Source organism: Carcharodon carcharias, chromosome 8, assembly GCF_017639515.1.
Source record: "Carcharodon carcharias isolate sCarCar2 chromosome 8, sCarCar2.pri, whole genome shotgun sequence".
Taxonomy (NCBI): domain Eukaryota; kingdom Metazoa; phylum Chordata; class Chondrichthyes; order Lamniformes; family Lamnidae; genus Carcharodon; species Carcharodon carcharias.
In genome coordinates this window covers 48,944,448-48,971,145 of record NC_054474.1, presented here as the reverse complement: position 1 = coordinate 48,971,145, position 26,698 = coordinate 48,944,448, and the positions used below count along the sequence as shown (strand labels likewise).

The 26,698-nt window shown below is 41.5% G+C and overlaps 1 protein-coding gene across 4 annotated transcripts in view; it reads left to right on the top strand.

Annotated features, from left to right (window-relative positions):
- LOC121280769 (collagen alpha-1(XXIII) chain-like) overlaps window positions 1–26,698 on the top strand; it is a 275,471-nt gene that overhangs the window by 146,587 nt on the left and 102,186 nt on the right. For 2 of the 4 annotated variants that reach the window (XM_041192942.1, XM_041192943.1), the window contains exons 6-7: window positions 18,380–18,406; window positions 26,613–26,639. In XM_041192942.1, coding sequence (XP_041048876.1) covers window positions 18,380–18,406; window positions 26,613–26,639 — 54 coding nt within the window. The remainder of the gene's footprint in view (window positions 1–18,379; window positions 18,407–26,612; window positions 26,640–26,698) is intronic. The other 2 variants (XM_041192944.1, XM_041192945.1) reach the window with 1 other exon arrangement.

Sequence of the window (26,698 nt, the reverse complement as noted above, 5' to 3'; positions counted from 1 at the left end):
ACTATTCAGAAAAGATTATTGTCCGAAATGAATCTGGATTTCAAGAAGGTGCTAGAGATAGCGTTGGCCATGGAAAGTGCAGTAAGAGATTCAGAAGCAATACAGGTTGCGCAAAATGTTGCCGTTCTCTACACAAGGCGGGAAACCTCAGCCGAAAGAGGCGCAAAGAAAAGAGACTCCGCTGAGAAGTGGGAAACAATCCCCACTCACCAAAGAATAAAGAAAAATAGCAGCAGCAAAATTGAAAAATAATTTTAATAGAGGTGGAAACGATTGGCAGTTTAAAAAAAAATGAACGCTATTATTGTCACAGAAATGGACACATAATGAGGCAGTGCAAGGAAAGATTCAAGCAGGCTTGTAAACAAAAGAAGAAGCCCAATGAAATCTACAATGTAGGGAGAGCCTGAAACAACAAATTCAGTCATTTACTCATTGCTTAATCAGAAAGTTGGATAGACAGAATCAATATTTGTCACAGTGAAAGTAAATGGCAAACCTGGTAGAATGGAAGTGGACGCAGGAGCTTCCACTACAGTAATTGGGGTACATACCTTCAGATACTTGAATAATGGTGAACATCAATTAAGTTTAGAAGAAACAGACGTCAAGCTAAAAAAACATATATGGGTGAAGACATTCAAGTAGAAGGCATAAGCAGAGTAACTGTGCATTATGGAAGCCAATTGGAAAAGCTACCCTTGATGGTGGTAGCAGGTGAAGGGCCAAGCCTCCTGGGGTGAAATTTGTTAAAGGAGATCATATTAAAATGTTCTGAAATATTCCAGTTGAGAGCAAGTGGGCTACCAGAGCTACTTAGGAAGCACTTCACCGGCTTCAAGGACAAACTGGGAAAAATCCAGGGCCTGCAGGCCAAGATTTTTGGGGATCTGGAAGCAACCCCTTGCTTCATGATGGTGAGACCAGTGCCATATGCCCTGCGAGAAAAAGTCGACATTGAACTGAACAGACCAGAGAAACTGGGCGTTATACAAACTGTTCAATTCTCAGAATGGGCAGCACCCATGGTCCCCATCCTTAAACCTGACCAAAGCATCCGAATTTGTGGAGACTATAAAGTTAATAAAGTAGCTAAACTAGACAGGCACCCCATTCCAAAAATCGAAGACCTGTATGCCAAGCTGGCAGGCAGAACCACCTACACGAAGCTTGACATGAGTCATGCTTATCAAAAACTAGATTTGGATAATGCCTGCTGGGAATTTGTCACAATTAATACCCACAAAGGGTTGTACCAATATACACTATTGCCTTTTAATGTCTCTTCTGCTTGTGCCATCTTTCAGGAAAGCTTACTGCAGGGACTGCCCCAGGTTGTAGTCTATTTAGACAATGTATTGGTGAAAGGATTCACTGAAAAAGAACAATTGGCAAACTTAGAAGTCTTAAAACGTTTCTTGCAAGCTGGAGCACGTTTAAAAAAAGAAAAGTGCACATTCTAAGCGAGGGAGGTAATCTATTTGGGTCATCAGCCAGATTCACAGGGCCTCCAGCTGGTTAAGGAGAAACTGAGAGCCACAAGAGAGGCACCTGCACCAAAGAACACCTCAGAGCTCAAATCATTCCTAGGAATGATCAACTACAATGGGCAGTTCTTACCCAATTTGTCTGCAGTGCTGGCCCCCGTGCATTCTGCACTCAAAAACAACCAACGTTGGTCTTGGGAGACGTCCCAGAAAGAAGCTTTCATGGAGGTGAAACAATTGCTACACTAGTCCAATCTATTAGTGCATTACAACCAAATGAAATAATTGGTGCTGATATATGACGCATCTCCCTACAAAGTGGGAGCAGTGCTCTCTCATCGAATGGACGACGGCACAGAACAACCAACAGGTTACGTATCAAGAACACTCACCACAGCGGAAAAGAGACACTCGCAGATAGAAAAAGAAGGCCTGTCCATCAATTTTGGTGTCAAGAAATTTCACCAGTACGAACACTGCCATCATTTTACAAACGTTTCAGACCACAAACCATTGCTAGGGTTGCTTAGTGAGGACAAGGCTATACCACCCGTAGCCTCAGCAAGAATACAACGATGGGCCTTAATCCTGGCAGCATAAGAATATACTTTTGTTCATAGGCCTGGTAAGCAAATCACAGATGCCAATGCCCTTAGCCGTTTGCCTTTACAAGAAAATGATGAGAATGTCTGAGTTCCACAGGAACTTGTTTTACTGTTAAATTTCTTAGATTCCTCGCCGGTATGTGCTCAACAGATCAGAGACTGGACAAGTCGGGACCCAGTCCTATCGCAAACAGGAGAACAAGTGCTACACGGCTGGTCAGGAGCCCGTATCTGATTAAATGAAACCGTACTTCAACAGAAGACATGAAATAACCAGCCAGGATGGCATCTTATTGTGGGGAGCATGAATGATAGCTCCTCCAAAGGGAAGAGAACCACTTTTAATTGAACTACACAGTGCCCATCCAGGAATTTCCCAAATGAAGACCATAGCACGCAGCTATCTATGGTGGCCTGGGATGGATTGCGAAATAGAGAGTTTAGTAAAGCAATGTGTACAATGTCAGCAACTGCAAAAGTTGCCATTGACAGCTCCATTACACCCACGGGAGTGGCCAGGTAGACCCTGGGTGCAGTTACACACTGACTACATTGGGTCTTTCCTGGGAACAATATTTCTGCTCACTGTCGATGCCCATTCATATACGTTGGACGTATGAGGTGAAGACACCAATGTCGGCTGCTAGAATTGAGAGCCTACGTCAGAGTTTTGCCATTCACGGACTACCAGAAGTAGCCATTTCTGATAAAGGTACAACATTTACAAATGCTGAGTTTCAATGGTTTATCAGCCTCAATGGTATCACTCATGTGAAAACTGCACCATACCACCCTTCCTCAAACGGACTGGACGAAAGGGTGGTTCAAACGTTCAAGGTAGGCATAAAAAGATAATTGGCAATTCCTTGGTAACCAAGCTAGCATGCTTCCTTTTTCATTACCAGACTACCCCTCATACAACAACAGGTGTCACACCGGCGGATTTATTGTTGAAACGCTGGGCAGGATTTTCCTCATCCGCTCACCACTGGGATTTTCCAGTCCCACTGCAAGTCAATGGACTTCTGACTGGGGCACCGCCTCGCCCGCAGCAGGTCCCACCCACGACGGGGCTGAAAATCCCGGCCGCTGTCTCAGGATGAGATTGAGCTTAATAATGCAAAATTTGGAAGAGAAGTTGGAAAGGAGTCAGGGAAGCCAGAAAACTAGACCCAACTGGCAGAGTCGCGAGAGGAAATTTACCGTGGGAGAGCCGGTATACATGAAAAACTTCAGGGAAGGACCAAAATGGTTACCAGGTGAAATAAGTGCAGTGACTGGACCTCTATCTTACCATGTGGAGGTGGAAGGCTGGATCATCCATAAACATGTGGACCATTTAAGGAAGACAGAGACAAATCACCAAGATTTGCTTCCACCAGTGATCCTGTCCTGGTCTGCGGTTCCTATTGAGAATACTCATCTGAGGATTGACATGTCTGATGTTCCTGTAAAAGTTGAGGATACAGAACTGCAAGTGCCCACCGAAACACCTGATGTTTGGGCAACTCCGGAAAAGGGGGTACCTGACAAAAAATCTGAAGCTGTGGAGCTGCGACATTCCACACGTACCAGGAAACCACCTGAAAGACTGAACTTGTAAATTCCTTACCCAGTGTAAATATTATGTTGCCTTGAAAAATATATACTTGTAAATATATGTATAACTGAGTTAAAGAGGGAGGAATATAGTAATTATGGTTTTTTGTAGTGTGTAATGTACCTTTAAGAATACTTGGTCGATCACATACAGATCACATGATCTGTAGTAACCAATAGGAGAGTAGCGCGGGCTACCTCGGCAGTCAATGTAGAGTTAGAGTTGGAGTTGAAAGCACATGTGTAGTTGCTGCTGAGTATATTGTAAATAAACTTAATGTTCCCACCCAAGAAGTAGCTGCAGATCAACTCTATCACTAACAGTACAACTCGGCCACCCGACAACAACAGGACTTGCTGCAAGTCAAGACACTGGCAACAAAGTTTCAGATGACCTCAAGTTTATGAAGTGTTGAGTCTTCTACCAGGTAGAGGGAATTACAAGACATTCTCTAAATTCCTAACCTTTGGGAGAAAGCTGTATACATGTATTTAGGCAGTTGCAGAGCTTGCTCTAAGCAGCGCTGTTAAAATTATAGTGAGGCAGGAGCCAAAAAGTAGCCATAACTCAAACTGCAATGACCATTAAGATAAAAGCAAAAAACTGCGGATGCTGGAAATCCAAAACAAAAACAAAAATACCTGGAAAAACTCAGCAGGTCTTTAGACCTGTTGAGTTTCTGTAGTGACCATTCTCAGATCCATGGCTGTGGCTATAACTGCTCCCTAAATTAGAAAATTAGCATCAGTATCAACCTAGATCACTATTAATCTGTCACAGAAACTGAATAGAGCTGCCAAAGGATCCCCTTTCTGATTCTACAAAATTTGGTTTGGCTTGTCACCAAATTTAACTCTAAGATGCTTCAAAATTCTGGGCACTTTGCCTATGATTAAATATTAGCAGTGCAGAACATGGAAATTGTGCACATACAGTGCCTAAAAGTAGAACTCAAAACAATAGGTTAAGTTTTACTTAGAAAAATGACTATCTATTCTATATTTCTTCAAAACTGTGTTCTACTATCTTGTTTGTTGTCAAGGTCACTGCTGCCAAAATTGGAAATCAAAACAGGAAGTTATGACACATTTTGGAAATATTACCCAAACTGCACTGGAAGAAATAATGTAATATTACACACTGGACAGGGTCACAGTAGCAAATTATTCAAAGCAGTTGGCAGAGGATTACTTTTCACTGAACATTTTGTATATTATATTTTTCTACATTCTATTAATTGGATTCTTACCTTTGGAAATTTGTTTTGTTGCTTCCTATGACATAACCCATTAAACAGCAAAGAAGAAGCATGAAATACTGTGTGAAATGCAGGATTAGAATTAACCTCATAGGGTATTTGTCAAACCTTCTCTTAGTGATGTTTTCCCTATTTTTTTTCAAAACCAGTCGAAATTAGTAGGGAGCCACAAATGTTAATAAGATAATCCCAAAATGAGGCGAAATATTATCTTGGCAGCCGGACAGTATGAAAGCTACTTGTTCATTCTTTGGCCCACATTTGTATCGCGTTTATTTTTTGCTTCGCCTGATATGTCCTGGGACCATGCACCATTTTTCAGCCAAGAAGGTAGACAGGCAATTTGCCAGTTTCACTCTTAGTAAAAGCATTCCATGTTGTACCTTCCAATTCCTCTTCCCTTGTCTTGTAGAGAAGAGCCTAGCTCTCCCTTAGCATTTTACCACTATAATATGACTTAGGTGGGCAATTAATTATTTACACTGACAATATTAAGCACAAATACACATTCTGCCATTCCAGGACACAAATGCACTGCATCAGCATGCCCAGTCTATAAAGTTACTGGATGATAAACATTGAATTTATCCTATATCTATGTAAGTCTCTATTCTTGCTTGGAACACATTGAGGAAGTTGATACAAGTCTGATACAGTGCTCCCCACATTATCCTTGAATTTTAATTCCATTTCTGTCCAGTTTCTACTGGATGCAACATTAAGAGAAAAATGGATTACCCTAAGTTTTGAGTTGTCCAAAGTAATTGATCTTCTGTCGTGTTGTTCCTGAATACTCAGGGGTCCAGTGGCCTGGTTGTTATAGGTTAGTTGTTGTTGATGAGGGAAGTTTGCAGATTGTCAGATACTAGTAAATTTCCAAGTCTTGCAAATGCTCCCTCCCAGAACCAATTAACTTGTAAATTTGGCAGCATCGGCAGAGAAGAAAAGAGTTGACATTTCGAGTCCTCATGACCCTTCAACTCTTTTCTTCTCCGCCGATGCTGCCAGATCTGCTGAGTTTTTCCAGGTAATTCTGTTTTTGTTTTGGATTTCCAGCATCCACAGTTTTTTGTTTTTATAACTTGTAAATTTACTCAGCATGAAACTGATGGCCTTTCTTTCACATTGCATATACCTTTTCTATGTTAAAGTCAGGTATCAAAAGTGCCATTTATATTGCCAAACACCTTTCAAGTAGTCCTCCTAGAGTGGATAAATAGATACAGATTAAGATAATTGGCAAATTAATTCAAGGAGAGATGAGAGTTGGTTTTATGCAGTGACTTGTTATGATCTAGGTTGTACTACTTGAAAAGGTGGTGAAAGCAGATTCAACTGTAACTTTCAGAAGAGAATTGGATATATACTTGTAAAGGAAATATTTACAGGACTGCAAAGAATGAGCAGGGCAGTGGAACTAATTAGATAACTCTTTAAAAGAACCAGCAAGGCATGATAAGCTGAATGGTCATCTTGTTGGCGATATAATTCTGTTCTATAATCTTACAAAATCTTATATGTGGTTCCAAAGTTGATATGATAGATCTCATTTTTGTACTAACAAGACTTTCATTGTTTCTCAGCCAGGCAGTGGAGATTGTAGTGAGTCACAATTGGATGTTCCTAATTTCTTGGAGGTAATACCATGCTGCTACATACTTTCAGAGTTTGCCAAAATATATGGCATGTTTATAACAGTCTGAGCTTGACATCCAGGTAACATGTGCAGGCCATTTCTACATTTGAAAGCTATAGAATGGTTACGGTTAATCTGTCTATCCAGTAATGAACATAATAACCCTTTTCCCACTTCTGACACTGCTGCAGCCATCCTCAGAACAGTCTGAAGAAGTCCCAAGTCCCTAGTGGCACTTTCTTAGTACAGGGCTTAAAGTGAGCCAGATCACAATGGGATCAATTTTAAACCATTCTTCCCAGCAACAAAGGGACAAGTTAGGAGATTTCTGCACCTTCCTGCACTTATTCTCACCAACCACCACCATTTTAACACCAGTTTTTGGTTTGGGCTCAGAAGCCTGTCCCAGGCAATGTAGCAATCTGATTATGTTACATATATGCCCCTCATTGTATCTTAACCCAAAAATGTCAGCTGCCCCACCCAGTCCTTGACCCGCCAGCAAAATCTAATGAGATTGGTGTCTGAAAACACCTGAAGCAATATAAAGGTGGAGCTCAACTGAAGCTTACTGGATCATAGGATCCTTTGATGTTTCATTTGTTAGGAGAGCCCCCATATCCAGATTGCTACTACTACTCCTTTTATGTCTTCCAACTTAGTATGACCTCCTGCATGCAGTCTCCTACACCTGTAGTCTTCTGAGAGGCCTAGGTGCTGTGAGAGTGGTTGCTGAGGCTGCTGCTTCTCCTCCTCCAAGCCTTGCTCCATTCAGAACAAAGTAATGGTACCAATAGTGAGTATAGAAAGTTAACTAATGATTGCAAGGGCAAAGAAAAAAAAGTTTTTCCTTAATAATGAGATTTATGTTTCCTCCAAAGCCACTCACCTTCTCTTGTCCAGAATTGGAGCAGTTGAAACTATGGAATCTCATGCTTTGATAGTAAAACGTTCCTACAGTTTTTTTTTAATTTAAATCTTTTACATTTCTCTCTCAATCTAATTTTATTTATTTTTCTGTACTGTATCTAACTTGCCTGTAATTCATCCTTGTTCCTTCTCTGCTGCTTCTTTCTTTCTTTCTTTATCCTTAGATTTCATTGGTTAAGAAGACGAACTGTTGGTCCTGTCATTCATCAAGATCCCAGATGCCCTGTGAGCTGTTATCAGCTCTTGCCAGCAATTTATGGTGCAAAATGTTTCAAGCTGAAGGGTGAGGGAAAAAATATCTAACAAACAGGGCACAGCGCGAGATGCCCCTTTCCATAATTCTGCCAATGAGACCCAGACCTCGAACCCACAACATCGTGGAGTCTTGTCATGTGCCCCACCCTTTTACTGCTTGATTCGCACTCTGAGTTAAAATCAACTCTGTTGTTCTGGTTCTTAGGCGCAGATTTCCACCACAATGAAGAGCCTCTCTGTCATGTCAGAAATGGCTGAAAATCCTAATCCATCCCCGAATACGACACTTCCTATTTTTGTGGGAGCGGGACTGGAGTTGGGCTGAGGTCTGTATATGCGCATTTTACAGATGTAGCTGCCCATTTAAATCACCAGTTGTCTCCATTGAGATGGGATTTTGGTAGGACCGGAGTGTGAAACCCAGAGTGTGCTGATTAGACCAGGTATCAGCTGTCAAAGAAATGTCAAAGCGGTCAAAGAACAATCAAAGCTGTCAAAGAACTGTCAAAGTCATCAAAGCTGTTGTTACAACCGGTAAGGACATCTGGCAGGACTGAACCTTTCTTTCCCACTCCTCAATTGATCGTAACAGGGATATCAATTCAGTGGAGTCTTACTTAACCATTTATGTGCTGATTGTAAAGAACTCAGTCTGACAGGCTTTCTCAAATTTAAACACCAGAGGAGTTAGTTTTTAATCTGCTAAAAATCCACCCAGGTAAAGATATGAAGATATTTGAAAAGATAAACATATGTCCCGATGTTCGCACACACAAGCATGCAAAAATACAAGTTATGCAGTAGTGGAAGTTAATTTTTGGCCAAATTAAGATTCAATGATAAAAGGCAAAAAAAGAGAGTTCTCTGTCTTTGAATCTTTTGCTGTTGTTCATGGCTGAGGCAGATTTTTTTCACGATTCTCTTGAAATTCCAATGGGGTTGCAGTCAATGTAAACTGAAATTTCTGGAGACAGTACCTTTTAAACTGCAATCTGTCTTTTGTACCTAAGATTCCTTTCAATTGCAATTCTTTATTTCCATGATGGATTCCAAAATATAATAGAGATATGGTCTTGAACTTGAGAACAACAGAGAGAGATATGGAATTACTCGTTCATCAAAGATTTTTTCTTCAGACTCCCAAAAGCAACCAGAGTGCTGAATAAAAGACATTTCAAAATGGTGATTCTGATCACATGACCTCTCTCCCCATTATGATGAGTATTCCGCAGAATGTAATTGATTAGCTCATGTCTGGACAGACCTTGGCTGTTGTGCATAGGTGATTAATTTCTTTAATGTCCCAGCCATCACTTCTGAATAGACCATTCTTCTCTGCAATGAGCTTGGAAGAACATCTCAACTCCTTCTATGCAGCCATTGTCCTGATAGGCTTTCTGTCTCTGCCTGAAATGTAGCTTTATAGAAATACAAAGTTAATCCAGTTAAAAGTTTCAGTTCACCTTTGAAACAATTCTTGACATTAGCCAGTTTGAAATTCCATTGGCGATTTGCCTTGGCATGTCCTAATTGTAATTCACATTAGAAACTTCCAGAAACTCACCAACTTGTAATGCTAGACATGTCAGGTGACCTGTAGCAGCCATCTTAAGTCAGTGCCTTTGTTTGTTTTAAAAAGTTGTTTTAGAGAAGCTCAATGTATATTTGGCTAACCAATGAAATTAAAGATTAATATTCCACATGCACAAGTTACATCATCATGACATTGTCAAAGAACGGTCAAAGGATACTAGGTGAGTTGGCGTGGAGGGGATAAGGGCAAAGGGTGGTGGGTGGGGGTATGGGTTGGCATGAGTTGGTGCTAAGTTGGCATAAGGGCTTTAAAGGGCCATGGGCATATAGGGCCCATGGAAGGTGGATAGAGGGGCATAGATTGGCATAGTGGATATGAGGAGTTCTGGAGGTGAGTAAAGGGGCATGGGTTGGCAGAGGGTATATGAGAGGCCATTGGGATGGGCAGCAGGCATGAAGTGGCATATGTTGAGAAGACAGGTGCATGGGAATCTGCTGAGTGGTGTGTATAGTGTATTTCTCAATGTGGCAAATCAAGAGCAGCAAAGCAAGTCCAGGGAAAAGAAACGATAGAAGGTGCAGCAACAAAGGCTGAAAGGAAGGAAAAAGTAGTAGGAAAAAGATTACAGGAAGAACATTGAGTGCAGGAGAGTGGCAACCAGAAGAGAAAGCATAAGAGAGGCTGAAAAACAGAACTGGGACCGGGGTGGAGAGCTCTGAGCAAAGGCAAGAAAGAGACAGAGATGCCTTGAATGTGATTGAGGTGAAAAATAGTGCACAGAGGAAAGGAAACACCTGAAGAGCGGCCTAAGTGCCCAACAGTTGAGTACAGAAAGAGAGAGACTTCTAATGGAATCAAGGGAACCAGCCTGACAGCCCAGAAAACATTTAAAGAGGCAAAATAGAGAAAGAGGCAGCAAAGGGGAAAAATGAGAAAAGTGAGAAGAGACAAATGAAAGTGAGGACGGAGATAAAACTGAAGGAGGAGAGGGACAAAATTAAGGGAAGAGAAGGACAAAAAAGAAAGGGAAAAACAAAAAGTGAAAAGCAGAAATGGAGGAGGAGAAAGAGATACAGAAGTGAAAGAAGAAAGATTAATGTTCAGTATCCTCAGCTAGAGAGGCATGATAGGACAAGAATGTTTCAATGCAGCTCAACCTGACAAAGTTCCAGACCACTGACTGAGTCAGCCATGAGTAAAGACATATAGTCAGGCCTTAAAGTTCTCTTCAATCATTTTGTGGATAGTTTTCACCTATGACTCCAAGCAAATGTTGCTCTGATTTGATCCCAAGTCAGAAACCGGGAACTTATCCAAGTTAAATCTTTTTATTAACAGGGGATTAGTTTCTCAGTCAATTTTACTAACAGCTCATTATTTGACATTCACAAACTCTCTCATGATTTCCAAGATGGTTAATGCCAGATACAAATACTAGAATTTGTATATAAGTCATGGTGCAGAGGTGAAATTACATCTTGCTGTCACTAGAAGCTTTTGTGCATCATTTTACGGATTAGTTCTAAATTACTTGCCATGGTATTGGCTAACATTGATTCATTTGATATGGTTCATTTAAAAACCAATAGCTTTTAATGGATTTTAAGGAAGTATAAATGTTTATTCTTGAGGTTACAAAACTCAACTGTAATTTAACTTTAATTTAATTGTAACTTAAATTTAACACTAATTAAAACTTCTCATTGCTTGGGCAGTTATAGTTTAATTGTGTTTAATGTGGGTCTTTAAACATACTGAAGGGAATTTCCTAGAATAAATTTGATAAATATTATAAAAATATAACAGGAAGATATAATTTCACAATGCATTGGCTGGAAGATACATATTTCATTACAACAATTTGGCTGGAATTTGGCTGCCTTATGATTAATGGGCTGCTCTTGTGCACTTCAAAATATGACACAATCTTGGTATTTTTTCTGCCAAAGAAACTGACCTGAACAGCAAAAAAAAAATGTCTTTGTTACAGCTAATAAGCATTGCTTCTCAAATTTCTCAAAGAAAATAGGCAATCCATGAATTTTAAAGCTTTGTCAAACATAGTAAATCATTTAACTTCAGATTATTTTAACATTTCATTCCATTATCAAGAAAACTATTATTAACTAACAGTGGCAGCAAAAAAACCTATGGTCCCACCAATACCCTCCAGTCCTGACCCCATCAGTGATGTGAATTTAATTCCCAAACAACTGCCTCCGTCTATGCTCTCCCATGGTGCCTTTTAAAATTTGTACTATAAGATAAGAGTGAAGGTTTCCATTTGCCTGTCCTTGATCCCTCAAGCATGGTTAGCCAGCAGCACTGACTCCAACCTCATTGGTTGTTCATATCCAAGCCTCTTAGATTCAACTAAACTGTTGCTTCTCTATCTGACTTTGTGAAGCTGACCCAGCAAGCCCTCTGCTTGAAATTGACAATACATTTTGGAGGAGAAACTGGATAACCACCCAGGGGACTGTGATGTGCGTTTAACCCATGCCTGTTCATTATATTGCAGACAGAAGATTAAGTTGGTGCTGCCAGCAGCTTTACATGATTGCAGTGTACAGCCTATGCTACTCATGCTATTCATTGGCTGCATGCACCAGCAGGGGCCCTGATACCATGCCTGGTTAGCACTAAAGGCACTTAAAGCAGAGGCCCATTGGGCTGCTAGAACTTGGGGCAGTGGGTGGGGCGGCGGGGGTGGGGGGTGCGGGGGCTGCGGGTGAGTGGGGAGTGCTCATTTGAAAACTGAATCTGTGCAATGATACTTTAGTAATGGCTGATCATGTGAGAGAGTGAGCATCAAAGCTTTCAGACACTGCACTGGAGGTCGTGGTGGAGAAAGTGGAAAAGTGGAGATGCCAGGCTGTAACTTCTCAGCTCCCCAGCGTCGGATTGGGGATACCCCAAGTTGCGCTGAAAAATCCCTCTCAGAACTTCACAGGTCAGGGTTTGCATGACAATTGCCCAGTATGCAAACTCTCTCTGGGAAATTGCCCTGTGCTGGGAACCATCTGAAAATGTGACTTAAATCGCAAACTTCAGTTGGTTCCTACAGTGTTACACAAATAGTTACCAGAAAGAGTTAGAAGAATTGAAATCTCTTCTAACTTCTGAGTAACTATTGTGAACACCCAGCTCAACGACCCCCTGCAGGACTCCTCCCACACCACTCACTCCTAGGGGAGTCCCCCCATACCCCCGACACCCCAGGGAACTCCACCCACACACCTGACAGCCCAGGACTCTCCCCCCACCCACCCAAATAACCGCACCACCATAGTATTCCCCACCCACCCGTTCCCCCCACGGGATTCCCCCTACAGTACCACAGGACTTCCCCAACCCACCCCCACCTGACCCAATCCAATCCTGACTTGACAACCTGAGCTGCCCCCTCCCGCACAGGCCCGACCCAACTTGACCCCCCCAACCCTGCAGGCCCAAACCGACCCAAACCCCCCACCCAAGGTCTGACAACCCCACCCGCACATCACCCAAGGTCCGACCCCACCCCCCCGACACCCCCATCCAAAGCCTGACAAAACCCCACCTTCTCACCCCCCTGAGGTCCCACCGCCCCCACCCTCCCCGAGGTTCGACTCCCTCACCCCCCCCTGAGGTGCAACAACCCTCCCCCCCCAGGTCTGACCCCTCCCCTCCCACACATCCCCCCCAAGGTCCTGAACCCTCCTGAACCCTCCCCAACCTCTGATCCCCCTCCCCGGTTGCCCAAATCCTATCCACTTACCTTAGACACTTAGATTAAAGCAAAAAACTGCATATTCTGGAAATCCAAAACAAAAACAAAAATACCTGGAAAAACTCAGCAGGTCTGGCAGTATCTGCGGAGAGGAACACAGTTAACTTTTCAAGTCCGTATGACTCTTCAACAAAACTAAGGAAAAATAGAAAAGAGGTGAATTATAAGCTGGTTTAAGGTGGGGGGGGTGGTGGGACAGGGAGAGCTGGATAGAGGGCCAGTGATAGGTGGAGATTGCCAAAAGATGTCATAGACAAAAGGACAAAGAGGTGTTGAAGCTGATGATATTATCTAAGGAATATGATAACAAAGGTACAGATAGCCCTAGTGGGGGTAGGGTTGAGGGAAGGGATAAAAATAGGCTAAAAGGCAGAGATAAAACAATGGATGGAAATACATTTAAAAATAATGGAAATAGGTGGGAAAAGAAAAATCTATATAAATTATTGGAAAAAAGGGGGATCGGAAAGGAGGTGGGGATGGAGGAGAGAGTTCATGATCTAAAATTGTCGAACTCAATATTCAGTCCGAAAGGCTGTAAAGTGCCTAGTCAGAAGATGAGGTGCTGTTCCTCCAGTTTGCGTTGAGCTTCACTGGAACAATGCAGCAGGCCAAGGACGGACATGTGGGCATGAGAGCACAGTGGAGTGTTGAAATGGCAAGCAACAGGGAGGTCTGGGTCATGCTTGCAGACAAAGTGGTCACCCAGTCTGCGTTTGGTCTCTCCAATGTAGAGGAAACTGCATTGGGAGCAGCGAATGCAGTAGACTAAATTGAGGGAAGTGCAAGTGAAATGCTGCTTCACTTGAAAGGAGTGTTTGGGCCCTTGGACGGTGAGGAGAGGGGAAGTAAAGGGGCAGGTGTTGCACCTTCTGCGGTTGCATGGGAAGACGCCGTGGGAGGGGGTTGAGATGTAGGGGGTGATGGAGGAGTGGACCAGGGTGTCACGGACGGAACGATCCCTACGGAATGCCGCTGGGGGGTGAAGGGAAGATGTGTTTGGTGGTGGCATCATGCTGGAGTTGGCGGAAATGGCGGAGGATGATCCTTTGAATGCGGAGGCTGGTGGGGTGATAAGTGAGGACAAGGGAGACCCTATCATGGTTCTGGGAGGGAGAGGAAGGTGTGAGGGCGGATGCACGGGAGATGGGCCGGACATGGTTGAGGGCCCTGTCAACCACCATGGGTGGAAAACCTCGGTCAAGGAAGAAGGAAGACATGTCAGAGGAACTGTTTTTGAAAGTGGCATCATCAGAACAGATGGGACGGAGGTGAAGAAACTGAGAGAATGGGATGGACTCCTTACAGGAAGCGGGGTGTGAGGAGCTGTAGTCGAGGTATCTGTGGGAGTCGGTAGGCTTGTAATGAATATTGGTGGACAGTCTATCACCAGAAATTGAGACAACGAGGTCAAGGAAGGGAAGGGAAGTGTCAGAGATGGACAATGTGAAAATGATGGAGGAGTGGACATTGGAAGAAAAATTAATAAATTTTTCCAGGTCCAGACGAGAGCATGAAGCAGCACCGAAGCAGTCATCGATGTACCGGAGAAAGAGTTGTGGGAGGAGGCCGGAGTAGGACTGGAACAAGGAATGTTCCACATACCCCATAAAGAGACAGGCATAACTGGGGCCCATACCTTAGACACTTGCCTTCTCCCTGGCCTGTCAATTTCAGTGGGACCTGTAACTTACCTGGTTTACAGCAGCTGCTGCCGTAAAAAAGTGAGTGTGTCCTTTTTCAATCTGACTCTGCTGGACTGCGACACTGGGCCTTGAGGCAGCTGTGCTGCCTCGATGTTGCACAGCCTGAGTCGGAAGGTCAGGCATGGAAGAAATTTAGAATGGGTAATTGCAACTCCGAGGAAGTTACAGCCCTGCATATCTCTGCAGGGTATAGGAGGCCCTGTAGACATATGCTCAGGAGGTAGTGGGAAAAAGTAGTTGTGGAAGTCAATGTCAGGAATGTTCCTCCAAGATCCCGGATGCAGTGCAAGACATTTCAAGACCTGACACAAATTGTCAAGGTTACTGAGTTAATCTTTCATTGCATATCCTAACAACAATACCACTCGCCTCATCCGCTGCTTAATTCACCATACCCCCATCACCATCCCCCCATCACCAATATCTATCAAGCAGTCTCAAACTTTTGATTCGTATGCTTTATCTTACTCTCACACACTTAGAACTGTTGGAAGCCTCACAGCCATATCTCACAACCTAGCTGCTAGCTATTCGACCATAACACACATCACTGAAACTTATTGCATGGTACACATCACTCTTTCTTGCAGAAGAACATGACACAAAACAACAGACAGCAAAAACCTTTGGAAGCACGAGTGAACCCTGTATGTTTTAACTCCCATGGAGGAGACATTGATGGCCATCCTGGAAGGGGCATTACTGAATCCATGAAGGGGGTTGTGGGGGGTGGAAGGGGTGGATGCGCAGGCTGAAGAAATCAGTGATGTGGATATCAGCAAGCAAATCCATTACCAAAATAGCATCGGATGCAGATGCCATCAGAAATGTGTGCACACATCTTAAGCACCATTTTTCACTGGTAGAAAATGAGCACTCTGAAGCCCAATTACTCTCCCATTACTTTTTTTGTCTCTTTGGCTGTTAGCCTCACTAATTCAAGTTACACTGCTTTTTATTTGGATGTTTTAAAATCTAACTTTGAAAGTAAACTGAGCATCTACCATTATAATTACTGTATAACACCTGTGAGATAGAAACACAGCAATGTGAGAGACAGTGAGAGAGAGAGAGAGACATACACTGGCAACCAAAGATATAAACGTAATAGAAGGATGCCTAAATGCCACCTGGTCCATCAAACCTGTCTTATCCTGGCATTATGTAACTTCTTTAGACCACTCCCCCTCCTACCTAAGATCTTGCAAGAAGCAGGAAAAAACCTAAGGCCAGTTTGAGAAAAATCACTGGAAATTCCCTTCTGACTCCTGAAGGCAATTAGGCAAGAACCTACAGAGCTCAGTGACTGGGCGGCACCGCTCCTTGATAATCCACATACCTCTGCACATAGATATATTGGCCACTCTCAGGAATTTGCCCAGCTTCCATCTAGGCCTGTGACTTTGCCATTTAACCTGGGCCCCTTCCTCTGGGACAGACAACCTTCCCATGCCTCATTTCATGTAAGTCATGATTGTTGGGGGGCAGCAATGTGACACAAACCCACCACCCCTCTACCATCTTAACATTCCCACTGCCCAACACATACCAGTTTGAGGGGGTTCAAATTTGAAATAATTGTTTTATTATAGCTGCTTGTTATAATTGTGAGTGATGGCTATTCCCTAAATTATACCTGTGGTATTTCCATTATCATAAAAAATTGATTTTGATTGTGTACTAGGACTGTAATCATGGAGTAGGTAAGATGTGAGATCTTTATATTAAATTACAGTCAGTTATTTATACTTAAAATAAACCTTCAGGGATGGAGCCTTCAATTCCTAATTTCTTACTATCTGCCTATATTCCTATAATCGGAAGCCATTTTAACATTTATTGCTGTATGCTTTCTGGTTCAATAATGCATAAGCTACATAGTTAGCACTAAGAATTGAACGTCAGGTGCAGTTTTCCCAGTAAAAATATTTTTACCAATTCCCCTGACTCATTAGTGAGTCTATCCAGTGAGTAGATCAGCCAAACAGACCAGGAAGGTCCCAGGTTCAATTTCTGATTTGTGCTGAATTAGCTAATTTCATATAATTGCTGCAGGGACCTGGGTTACAAAAGGAAAACTGCCCGTGTTTCCTGTTCCTGATTGTTATTCAATTATCCCTGCTGGAAGTGCGTATGTGAATTTCAGGTAGGATGGGATTGTATTCAGCTGTAATGCCCCAAGGTCAAATACTGTGCAAACACTCATATCAAGGCTTAAGCATGAATAATAGCCATTTGAGTGAGCTACCAGAATACACTACCAGAATACAATCAGCAAAAGAGTTCTGCATATTTTCCAAGTGTTGTCGCTATATAAAAACTCCTGCACACTAATCAGGTGGTTAAGAAATATTGTGTTTGTGCACCTTTACAATTACTAGTGTCGCAGAATTACAATCCATGTCGTGATTGGGAGGTTTTAGTGCTTATGTTCCAATGTCTAATAGGCATTGCAAGTTTTTCAGAGATTTTTATCATGCAGAAGAGATGAGTATTTCAGTTCATATATAATATTTATAAAGCCATATTTCAGTTGTACCCTGATTCAATAATTAAAGCTGGAAAACGCACATGCCTCCTGTGAGTGGACATCCAAAGGGAACTGTCAATGTGATATGGAGAGAATGAATGGAAGATCATTCCAATTATATAGTTTTCAGAAAGTTGCAGGAATCCCAGCAAGTCCATAATGTACTGCTAAAGAAGCAAGTTAAGGGGCCTGCTGCAGTAAGAAGCGGAAGAGGCTAATGATCTGTCTCTTTAGGAAGATTTTCATAAACATTTTCATTTAATTTATGGGATCCGTACATACCTTCATTCAACCAGCACTTGCAAAGGTTTCTCTTCGAATTTTGTCCTCTGCCCCTGCTCCATCCATTTCTGAATAGTTACTATTTGTACTTAACCGACAACCTCTGCAACTTACGCAAAAGAGTGAAAATGGTGGGAAACTTGACATATGCAAATATTTCTAATATGACTGCTCACAGTCATATGGGGAGGCCAGTTCTCCAAATGGGAACCAGCCACTGAAAAATGGCAGAAATATACCGGATCATACCCCTGAATTTCTTTCTACCTTGATCATTTGTATTTGCTTATTCTAAAATGCTGTCTGTTAAGCCTTTGAAGGATGATATAATTATTGTCTGCAATTAACATTATTACATTGCCTTTCACAGATGAAATTAATAACTTTCCATGTAGGCGTTATATTTTCAATAACTCTGCTGTGAAATGTGCAACAGTATATTTTTCTAAATGCAATACATGAAGGTATTTTTCAGCCTATGTTGTTCTATTTAATTTCATTGTAATATATTGCGAAGTACATATTTGAAATTATGCATTCAGCATTTATAACTCTATTATGATACATCAGATTCTTAGGGATAGAAATGTGTCTGAGACAGTGGCCCAAAACAGGTGGGATCAAATCTCCCACCTATTACACAATGTATTCCATTTCATTCACATGCCACTGGCTGAAACAAATTTCTACTCCCGAGTACTTTATGTACACAGCCACGCTGATATGATTCTGCTAATTTTAAAATTCTGCAATTCTAAAATTTTGTTTTGGTTTTGGATTCTAGGGCCCTCTTGGATTGGATGGAAAGCCAGTAGGTATTTTCTGGTCCCTAAATGTTTAAAAGAAGCCTGCACTACTTTCTTGTTACCTGCTGGAGGAAGAATAGACTTAAATAGGAAAACACAATTTGAACGACTAAACAGCAATGTGAAAATCAAGTGTTTGTTACTGAGCCTGAAATGCAGCCTGTTTCCCAGTTGTTTTTATGGTACATTTCTTTAAGTTATAGATAATTTTCCTTTGCTACCTCATGTAAAGTTGAAGTCATAAATTCTTGCTCCAAGTCTTCTTTTCATGTCATATGGGAGGCCATTGGGTTTCTAGTTTTCACAGAAGATAAACAACTCAATTATGGAATGTGAAATTGCAGGAGCCATGGCTGCTGCCAGAAATGTGCCCATCAGAGGTCCATGATCATCAAGGGACCCAGACCGAGTGTGAGTAAGAGCGGGCGGGGAATTGTGGGGAGGGGGTGGTTCTAAGCACCCCGCCCCCCCCCCCCCCCCCCCCCCCATTCCCAATGCCAGGCTCCTTGATCAGGCAATAAGTGCCTTTAAATAAGGAACTCCACTTAAGGGCCTCAATTGGCGTCAGGGCAGGAAGGCTGTCCATGAGGCATCCTGACCTGGACTTAGTTGTGGCAGAGGCGGGAAGATGGAGAGCTACCTACCCGCCACCCAATTAGATGCCCCCTAACTCCAAATACGCCTCAGGGAGGACATTTAATTTCTCCCGCTATATTTTAAGGAAGGAATAAAGAGTCTGCATGAATTTGGAGAATGATTCAGAGTAGCTTCTGAACCAAGGCAGGGGTGAAGTGTCTGTGAAAGTAAGGAAAGAGAGTTTGTGAACAGGGAAGAAATGGGAATGTCTTGAGTACTGGGGAGAGGGGACTTGCTTTCTCAGCTGGGGGGTGGGTGGGGGGTTGGGGGGGCAGGGTGGGTGGCAAAGGAAGGAAAGAGTATCTTGTGAGCTGGTAGTAGAGTGTCTTGTGAACTAAGCTGAAATGTATTATGCACCAAGGAGCAAAGTGTCTTATGAACTCTGGAGAGGGAGGGAATTGGCTTGTGAACTCAGGGCTGGGAAAGAATGCCTTGTGAATTGAGGGAGAAATGTTATATGAACCTGGGAGTAAACGGTTATGTGAATATGTTCACATAATGAATTAGGAGCAGGAGGATGCCACTCGGCCCCTCCAGTCTGCTTTGCCATTCAATAAGATCATGCCTGATCTGATTGTAACCTCAATGCAACCATACATAAACCAAACGAAGAGGAAAAGAGCGTTTTGTGAACTGTGGAGTTGAGGTTTTTGAGGGAGTCACTGGCATGGTAGAAATGGGAGCATCCATGAATGTTCTGAATGTGAGCTTCCTGAGGCAATTGATAAGGTTCTCCACAAAATTATTAAAGATGAGAGTCCACGGAATTGAAGCTAACCAGTGACTTGAGTTGGTAATTGGTTGAGAGTAGAAGTAAGGACTTTTGGTGACAAATTTAATATTCAGGGGTGTATACTGGGATTTAGCTTTTTGGTATATATATTCCTTGGATGAAGGAATAGACAGTTGTATATCCAAGTTTACAAATGATACTAAGACGTGAGGCACAGTGTGAATGTGAACAGGAAGTAATATTAGGGACAAAAACAGAAGCCATGAAAAACGGAGATCAGCGTTGAGAAGTATGAAGTCATTCATTTTGGATCTGAGAAAGACAGGCCTGAGATTTTCAGGCGGCAGGCGGGTTCGTCAGGAGTGGGCGGGGGTGAGGGCTGTTGCGGAGCCAATCGCTGCCCATGATCGGCTCCGCGCCGCCATTTTATGTGGGCGGGCCAATTAAGGCCCGCCCAGCCTAAGACATGAGCGGTAGCGCTCAGCGCTATCTGTGCAGGTTGGGGGAGGAGAGAGAGTTGGGGCCAGCGCTCTTTCGTGCCTGTGTGCAAAAGAGCACTTCAATCTCTCTGAGGCACGGAGCTGCCTCAAGGAGATTGAATCATTACTGAAAATATTAAATTCATGGAGTAAGAATTTAGTTAAACATGTCCCCTCTTGTGAATGTGTCACATGCAATGGGACATGTTTTTATATGTAGGAGAAAAGTTTTTATTAAATTAATAAAAAGCTTTAGGATACCTCATCCTTCTTGTGGGTGAGGTTTTCTAAAAAAACGCGAAGGCCGCTTTGCCTTTTCACCTGCCCACCAACCTTAAGGTTGGATGGGCAGCGTTTACAATTAACTTAATCGCTTCTTTAATGGCCTTAATAGGCTGTCTACATATCGGCAGGCGTGCAGCCGACTCCAGCGTGCGCCTGCCGAATGAAACATCACGAGACAACACAATGATGTCAGGATGCAGGCCTGACATCATCACGCGTCATTTTATGTATCGGCGTGTCGAGCCCACACCCACAAGCCGACTGAAAAATCCTGCCCACAAATCAGAACATTTGCTTCATGGTGCGAGATAAGAAGCTGTGGAAGAGCAAAAGGGCTTAGATGTCTATGTGCACTAGTCACTGAAAACTAGTGCACAGGTACAAGCTCATTGGTAAACTCATGGGGCCATCAGGAACCCTATTTTAAATGACTCTGAAATTCTATGGATAATAATTCCAAGCAATTGTTGGAGATTTGAGAGTAATTCCCTCTCTTAGTTAATTTAGTTATTTTAATGTAGATTAATTATTTTCAATTTGATCAAAATTGTATGGGTTTTACAATGGGTGGAGTAATGTTCATGCACAGAAGGGAGGAATTTACCCAGTTATTTATTGATGGTAGAAGGCATCTTACCCAGTGTTTCAACTTCAGCAAGATCCATATTTTATTCATTTTTGGAGTCAGTCAGCCAAATATTTCATTTCTCGTTTGTTTAACTTAATTTTAACCATGCTGTTTCAGATTTATTTTTGTGGGATTACTTCAATGTCCATATTTAAAATTACTAGTTGCTTACATCAGCCAAAAAATGACAACCATTAGTCATTTGCATTAACATCTATTCGACAGTAGCATTGTAAATTATCTGTTTATTTCAAGCAGAAACAGCTGTGGTTACTCACTAATCTTGAGGTAGTCTGCCACTACATTTTGTTTCTCTTCTGATTGATGAACAGCAATATGATGAATGTCAATGCTGAAAAACTGAACGTTGCTACATTCTTTCTTCTACTCAATGGCCCAGATTTTACTGAAAGTTGCCCACAAATGTTTTGCTGGTTATCAGCAGAGATTTCCTCTAATCCAGCATCTTTTCCAGCTTGGCAGTTCTGATATTGGCTATTTCATGAGGTATGATGCAATGCCATAAAGCCCCAGTTCTCTTTGAATGGTTTCCAATTATTTGCTTGATTATCATTTCTAGCATCCTGGAATGGTAAATTTTGAACTGCACAATTCTGGTCCTTAACATTTTAATTTTCCATTTGAAATAACTTTCTGTGATACTCTCACAGAGTCAAAAGTAACTCCATACAGGTTCTGTATTTGACCATTACAGATGACTGAATGCATTTGGAACTATTACAAACTTGCTTTCACGTTTTCAGACTATTCCTTCTGTATCTCCTTTTAAGATTATCCAGTTCTTTATCTCAGTACTGAGCCAGATGATACTAAACAAATGACAACATCTAAATGATACATGCTGTTACCAATGCGCAAATGGGTCAGTAACTTGTAGTGAGAAAGCGGGATCCCAATCATTACAAGTTGCTGGCCAATTTGTGCAGCTCTGCTGTTGGCTTCACGTAAACGACATCTTAATTTCACTTTGATTTTCATGAAGTTGCTAAAGTTGTACATCCGTTGCCCATTAAACTCACCACAGAAAATCAAGTCTGGTAATTAACATCTTAAATACACTTTTAACAGCATGATAATTGTTGATGACAGCCAATCAATTTCTCTTGCCCAGTAGGTAAACAATTGAGTGTAGAGTCAGTCTCATTACTGCAAGTTGTGAACTATTTTAGAAGATTTTTAAAAAGCCAGATTTCAAATTTTTAAAATGTGTTTTCTTACTCTTCCTTTGTTTTTTCCCCTCTCTCTTAATTCAATCATTCTTTCCCCCTCTGTATCTCCTGTATGATTTGACATTGAATTCACCCCCTCTAATTTACCTTCTATCTCATTCCTCTTTCAGTTCATTTCTCAGTTCTTTAATCTCATTGCCTAAGAAAATATACTGTTTGTCCTATTGTTCATCAAAGTCCCAGATTCCCTGTTGTCTTTGCTGTACCATTATCAGCTGAACTTCCAGGAACTTTGTAGGTACAGGTCAAGTTTTCTTTATCTGAAGCCCTCGGGGCCGATTTTGGATTTCAGATAATTTGTTTTCAGGCCAGCTATAGTCTAAAGTAAATAATATGGCTAAAAAAGTAAGATGTATCACTGAATAATAAATATAGTGCACTTGAAAAAGTTTCTTTTTGACATGTTCACCATTAAAATCACAAAGTTAAAAGTGCAGACAAACAACAGGACTTCCTGTACTAAAGGTCGGTGAGGTTAAAAAAAAATGCGGTTTTTGGATGTGTTTGGTTTGCGGACTTACAGATAAAGGATACTCGACCTGTAATAAAATTAAAAATCTAAACGTGCAGTTGTAAGTCTAACTAATGAGGTATACCTTGAGTCCAGCAGTCCAGTTTGTGGGACCTGGGTGTGTGCATATTGATTACTCTGTTTGTCTACATTATCTAAGAACATTAAGAGTTAGTATCCTAAGAACTATTTGTCAAGCAACCTGACATATCCTTAACCCCTTCACCTTAACTCTTCACTAAGGACACGCGGAGGATTTACCTCCAAGCATCAACGATGTCCAAATTTGTCTCACCAAATACACTTAGATTACCCAGTTCAGATAGAATAAGAGTTTACTTTATCCACCTTTGATTAGGATACGCACAAGCTTCTGAGTGAGTGAATTAACCCTTTCTTGCCAAATCTTCAAAGAAGCCAGACATGCCATGCACTACTGTTTGTTTATTAGCTCCAAAATCATGATCACCAGTACCTAAGCTTAAACATTGAGTATGTCAATAACTGTAGATAGAAATAGTTGTAAACAAGGTTACTTAACAAAATGAATGACAGATTATAAAGGCAGTTCAGTGATACATCCATAGTTCAGAATTAAGTCTATCATTGATTATCAACTTACTATTGAGATCAGTGTTGAATTGACATAATTTGTTTTGATGAGTTTGAGGATTGGTTCCCTAGATAGCTGATAAGTTAGTATTGGATAGCCAGTCTCTTGGACAGATTAGAGGCAATGTACTGGTTGTTAGCAATGTTCCAGGTCTTATGCTACCTTGTCCTTGAAGGCTGAGTGGTTGAGTTGAACGCTTGTCTTCCTTTGAATGATGATGTCAACTTCTGACTAACTCGAGAAGAATGTCCATTGTTTCTGTGTCCCATCAAGTGATCCAAGGCACATTCGTTATAAAGGAGGAATGATCCAATTAAAAATTAGGGAAATTTCAGAGGCCGTTTGAACACCCTGAAAATTCCCATCCCCACTTCCTACACACCTTTCCTGGTGGAGGTGGGGCTATCGCTTTAAACGTCATATTTTCCAACCCATTCTCGCTGGAAACTCAGCCTTGAAAAATTACTTGAAAAGTTACGCAGCTTCAATGAACTACAAAGCTCAGCTCCTGTGTGAATATTTCATATCATTTCCCTAAAGTTTCATAGTAATTGTTATAGATCAAAAAAATTGTCAGGCAAATGAAACAAAACCGAAAATGCTGGCAAACATAGCAGGTGAGTTGGCATCTGAAAATCGCAAAGGTGGGTTAAAGCTTTAATAGAGATTTCACCAAAACTGTGCGTAAATTAAAGTAATTGTCTGGCTTGCTGGTGCTGCTTGTAGAAGCATAAAGGAGGGCGTGATTTTGTCCCCACTCCTCAAACTGTAAAAATACTGCAAGTATAACATATTAAACTCATATCTTCTGTTAAATTGGGTTCATAGGATTCACTTCAGCGATCATGAAGTATCAAATGACACAGGAAGTTAAACGGAATAATTCACTCATAAACTGGTTTCATAGTGAATGGTCCCCCACCAGCCCCACATCCCAATGTACTTCCAGCCACACCAAAAAGGAAATAATTTTGTGCGAATCATATGGGAAAACTCTAGTGGGGAAATTGTTCTGGGAGTTAGAAGTGTTTTTACATGTTAAATGTGCATTAATATGTAGTAATTTTGTAAACACTAAAGCAGTTGTTCATTTGCTGAGGGCCAAAACATCTGTTTACACATAAGTAAGCTTGTTTATTTGGGTAAACGTGTTTCGGCCATTAACTAGTGATTTTTTTTAGTGCAAGTGATTTGTCATCACTTAAATCGACTGATAATTCACCACCCTCTTTATGGAAAATTATGGTATTTAGTATCTATAGAAAATCACACGGCATGCAGGAATACTAGAAGTTTGTAAGATTTGTTGCAAGATGTTACATGGCACCAAATAATTTGAGGTCAGAGTTTTTGAACTCCCTCAGGAACAAGTGAAAACAGGAACACTTGTAGGCCATTCAGCTCATTGAGCTTGTACAGCCATTGTTAGTTTGCAGATGATCTGTACCTCAACAATATTTATCCACCTTTGCTTCATATGTATTGATACCCTTATCTGACAAGAATTTATCAGTCTCAGGGTGGGATTTTCCAGCCCTGCCTGCCACTGGGATTGTCCAGTCCCGCTGGAAGTCAATGAACTTTTGGCTGGGCCGCCGAATCTCCACAGCAAATCCCAGCCTCCAACTTGAAAATTTCAACTGACCCAGCATTCCCAGCCTTTTGATGAAGAGTTTCAAATTTTTGTTACCTTTCATTAAATTTTATTACATGCTTCCTGATTTCACTCCTCAATGGCCCAGTTTCAATGTTAAGATTATCTTCTCTTGTTCTGGATTCCCCAGAAGAGAATATAGTTTATCTATATCAACCCAATTGAATCCCTTCATCAATTTAAATACTTTAATTAGATCATCCCTATCTTCTAAACCCAAGGGATTACAAACCAACTTTATGCAACCTGTCCTCGTAATTTAACCCTTCTAGCCCTGGTATAATTCTGGTGAATCTTCACTACTCTCTCCAAGACTGATATATCTTTCCTGAGATTTAGGCCTGGATTTTCATGCCTCTGCCCAAGTCAGAACACAGATGGACGGACTTTAGAAACAGCAGGCAGACCTAATTCTGAGATTCCTGTCACATTCCTGTTTCCAGCTATTTTTGTCAGCATAGAATAAAAGTGCAGGCCGTGAGCCTGCATGCAGTACTCCCAACATTGCTGGCTCCATTGCAGGGATTGGCATTTCAGAACCCCTGCAATTTTGCTGGAGTTGGGCTGGCTTTTGCAGGAGATGTGGTTCACAGCTTCTCAGTGGAGTTGTGAATCATGGGGGAACTGTAGGCTGGAGTTGGGAGCCAAAAAAACAATCAGGCATTCAACATTCTCTTTGGAAAAACCTCACCCCCACCCCCATCCCTTTACCTTCTCATAGAACTATCACTCAAACACAACCAGTGAAATTCCCATTGAAGAAAGTTGAATCTTGGCCAAATAAACACACTGGCATTGAAAAACTACTTCAGGCAAAGATCAAGTTATTACAAGGTAATAAGACTGTCACTCAGACAACACTAGCACTCTTTGCAACTGTGTAAACAAAATCCTGCTGGACTGAATCTATTAGTCAGTCTTGGAGCTCAGCCAAGCATTTATAATGAGACCATCTGTTCAGCCTGCTTCTGTTGATACAGTTGCCACAGGTACTAACTGACCTGATGAGCATTTCCAGCATTTTCCACTTCCATGTCATAAATTTTATATAACAGTGACAATAGTGTATTATCCCAAATTAGAATTTCACTCATAATCATTAAGGATGGCTGTAGGAAAATTAATAGTAATGAAGAAAGGAGTACTCATCTAAGGTTAGGGTGAAAGCCTATTTTTGGCAAAGACTAGTAGAAAGTTTACTCTGCACCTAACAATGATGTACCTGATGACACTTCAGGTTGATACTGGATGGCAAAAGTGGAAAATATATTTTGTTTCTTAGTATTGATATGCCTCATCTTGCCGAGCATAAGTAATTACTTTAAATTGTTCAAAAAGGAAATTAAAAAGCAGTAGGTGGATGAAGAATTTCATAAAATATGCTCTAGTTACAAACCAATCTTCCATTATTTCATTTTCTAGGGCCAACCTGGACCAAAAGGAGAAAAGGTAGAGAATTGTTTATTTTATTAGTAAAGTTATACGATTTCTACTTGTCTTACAGTACA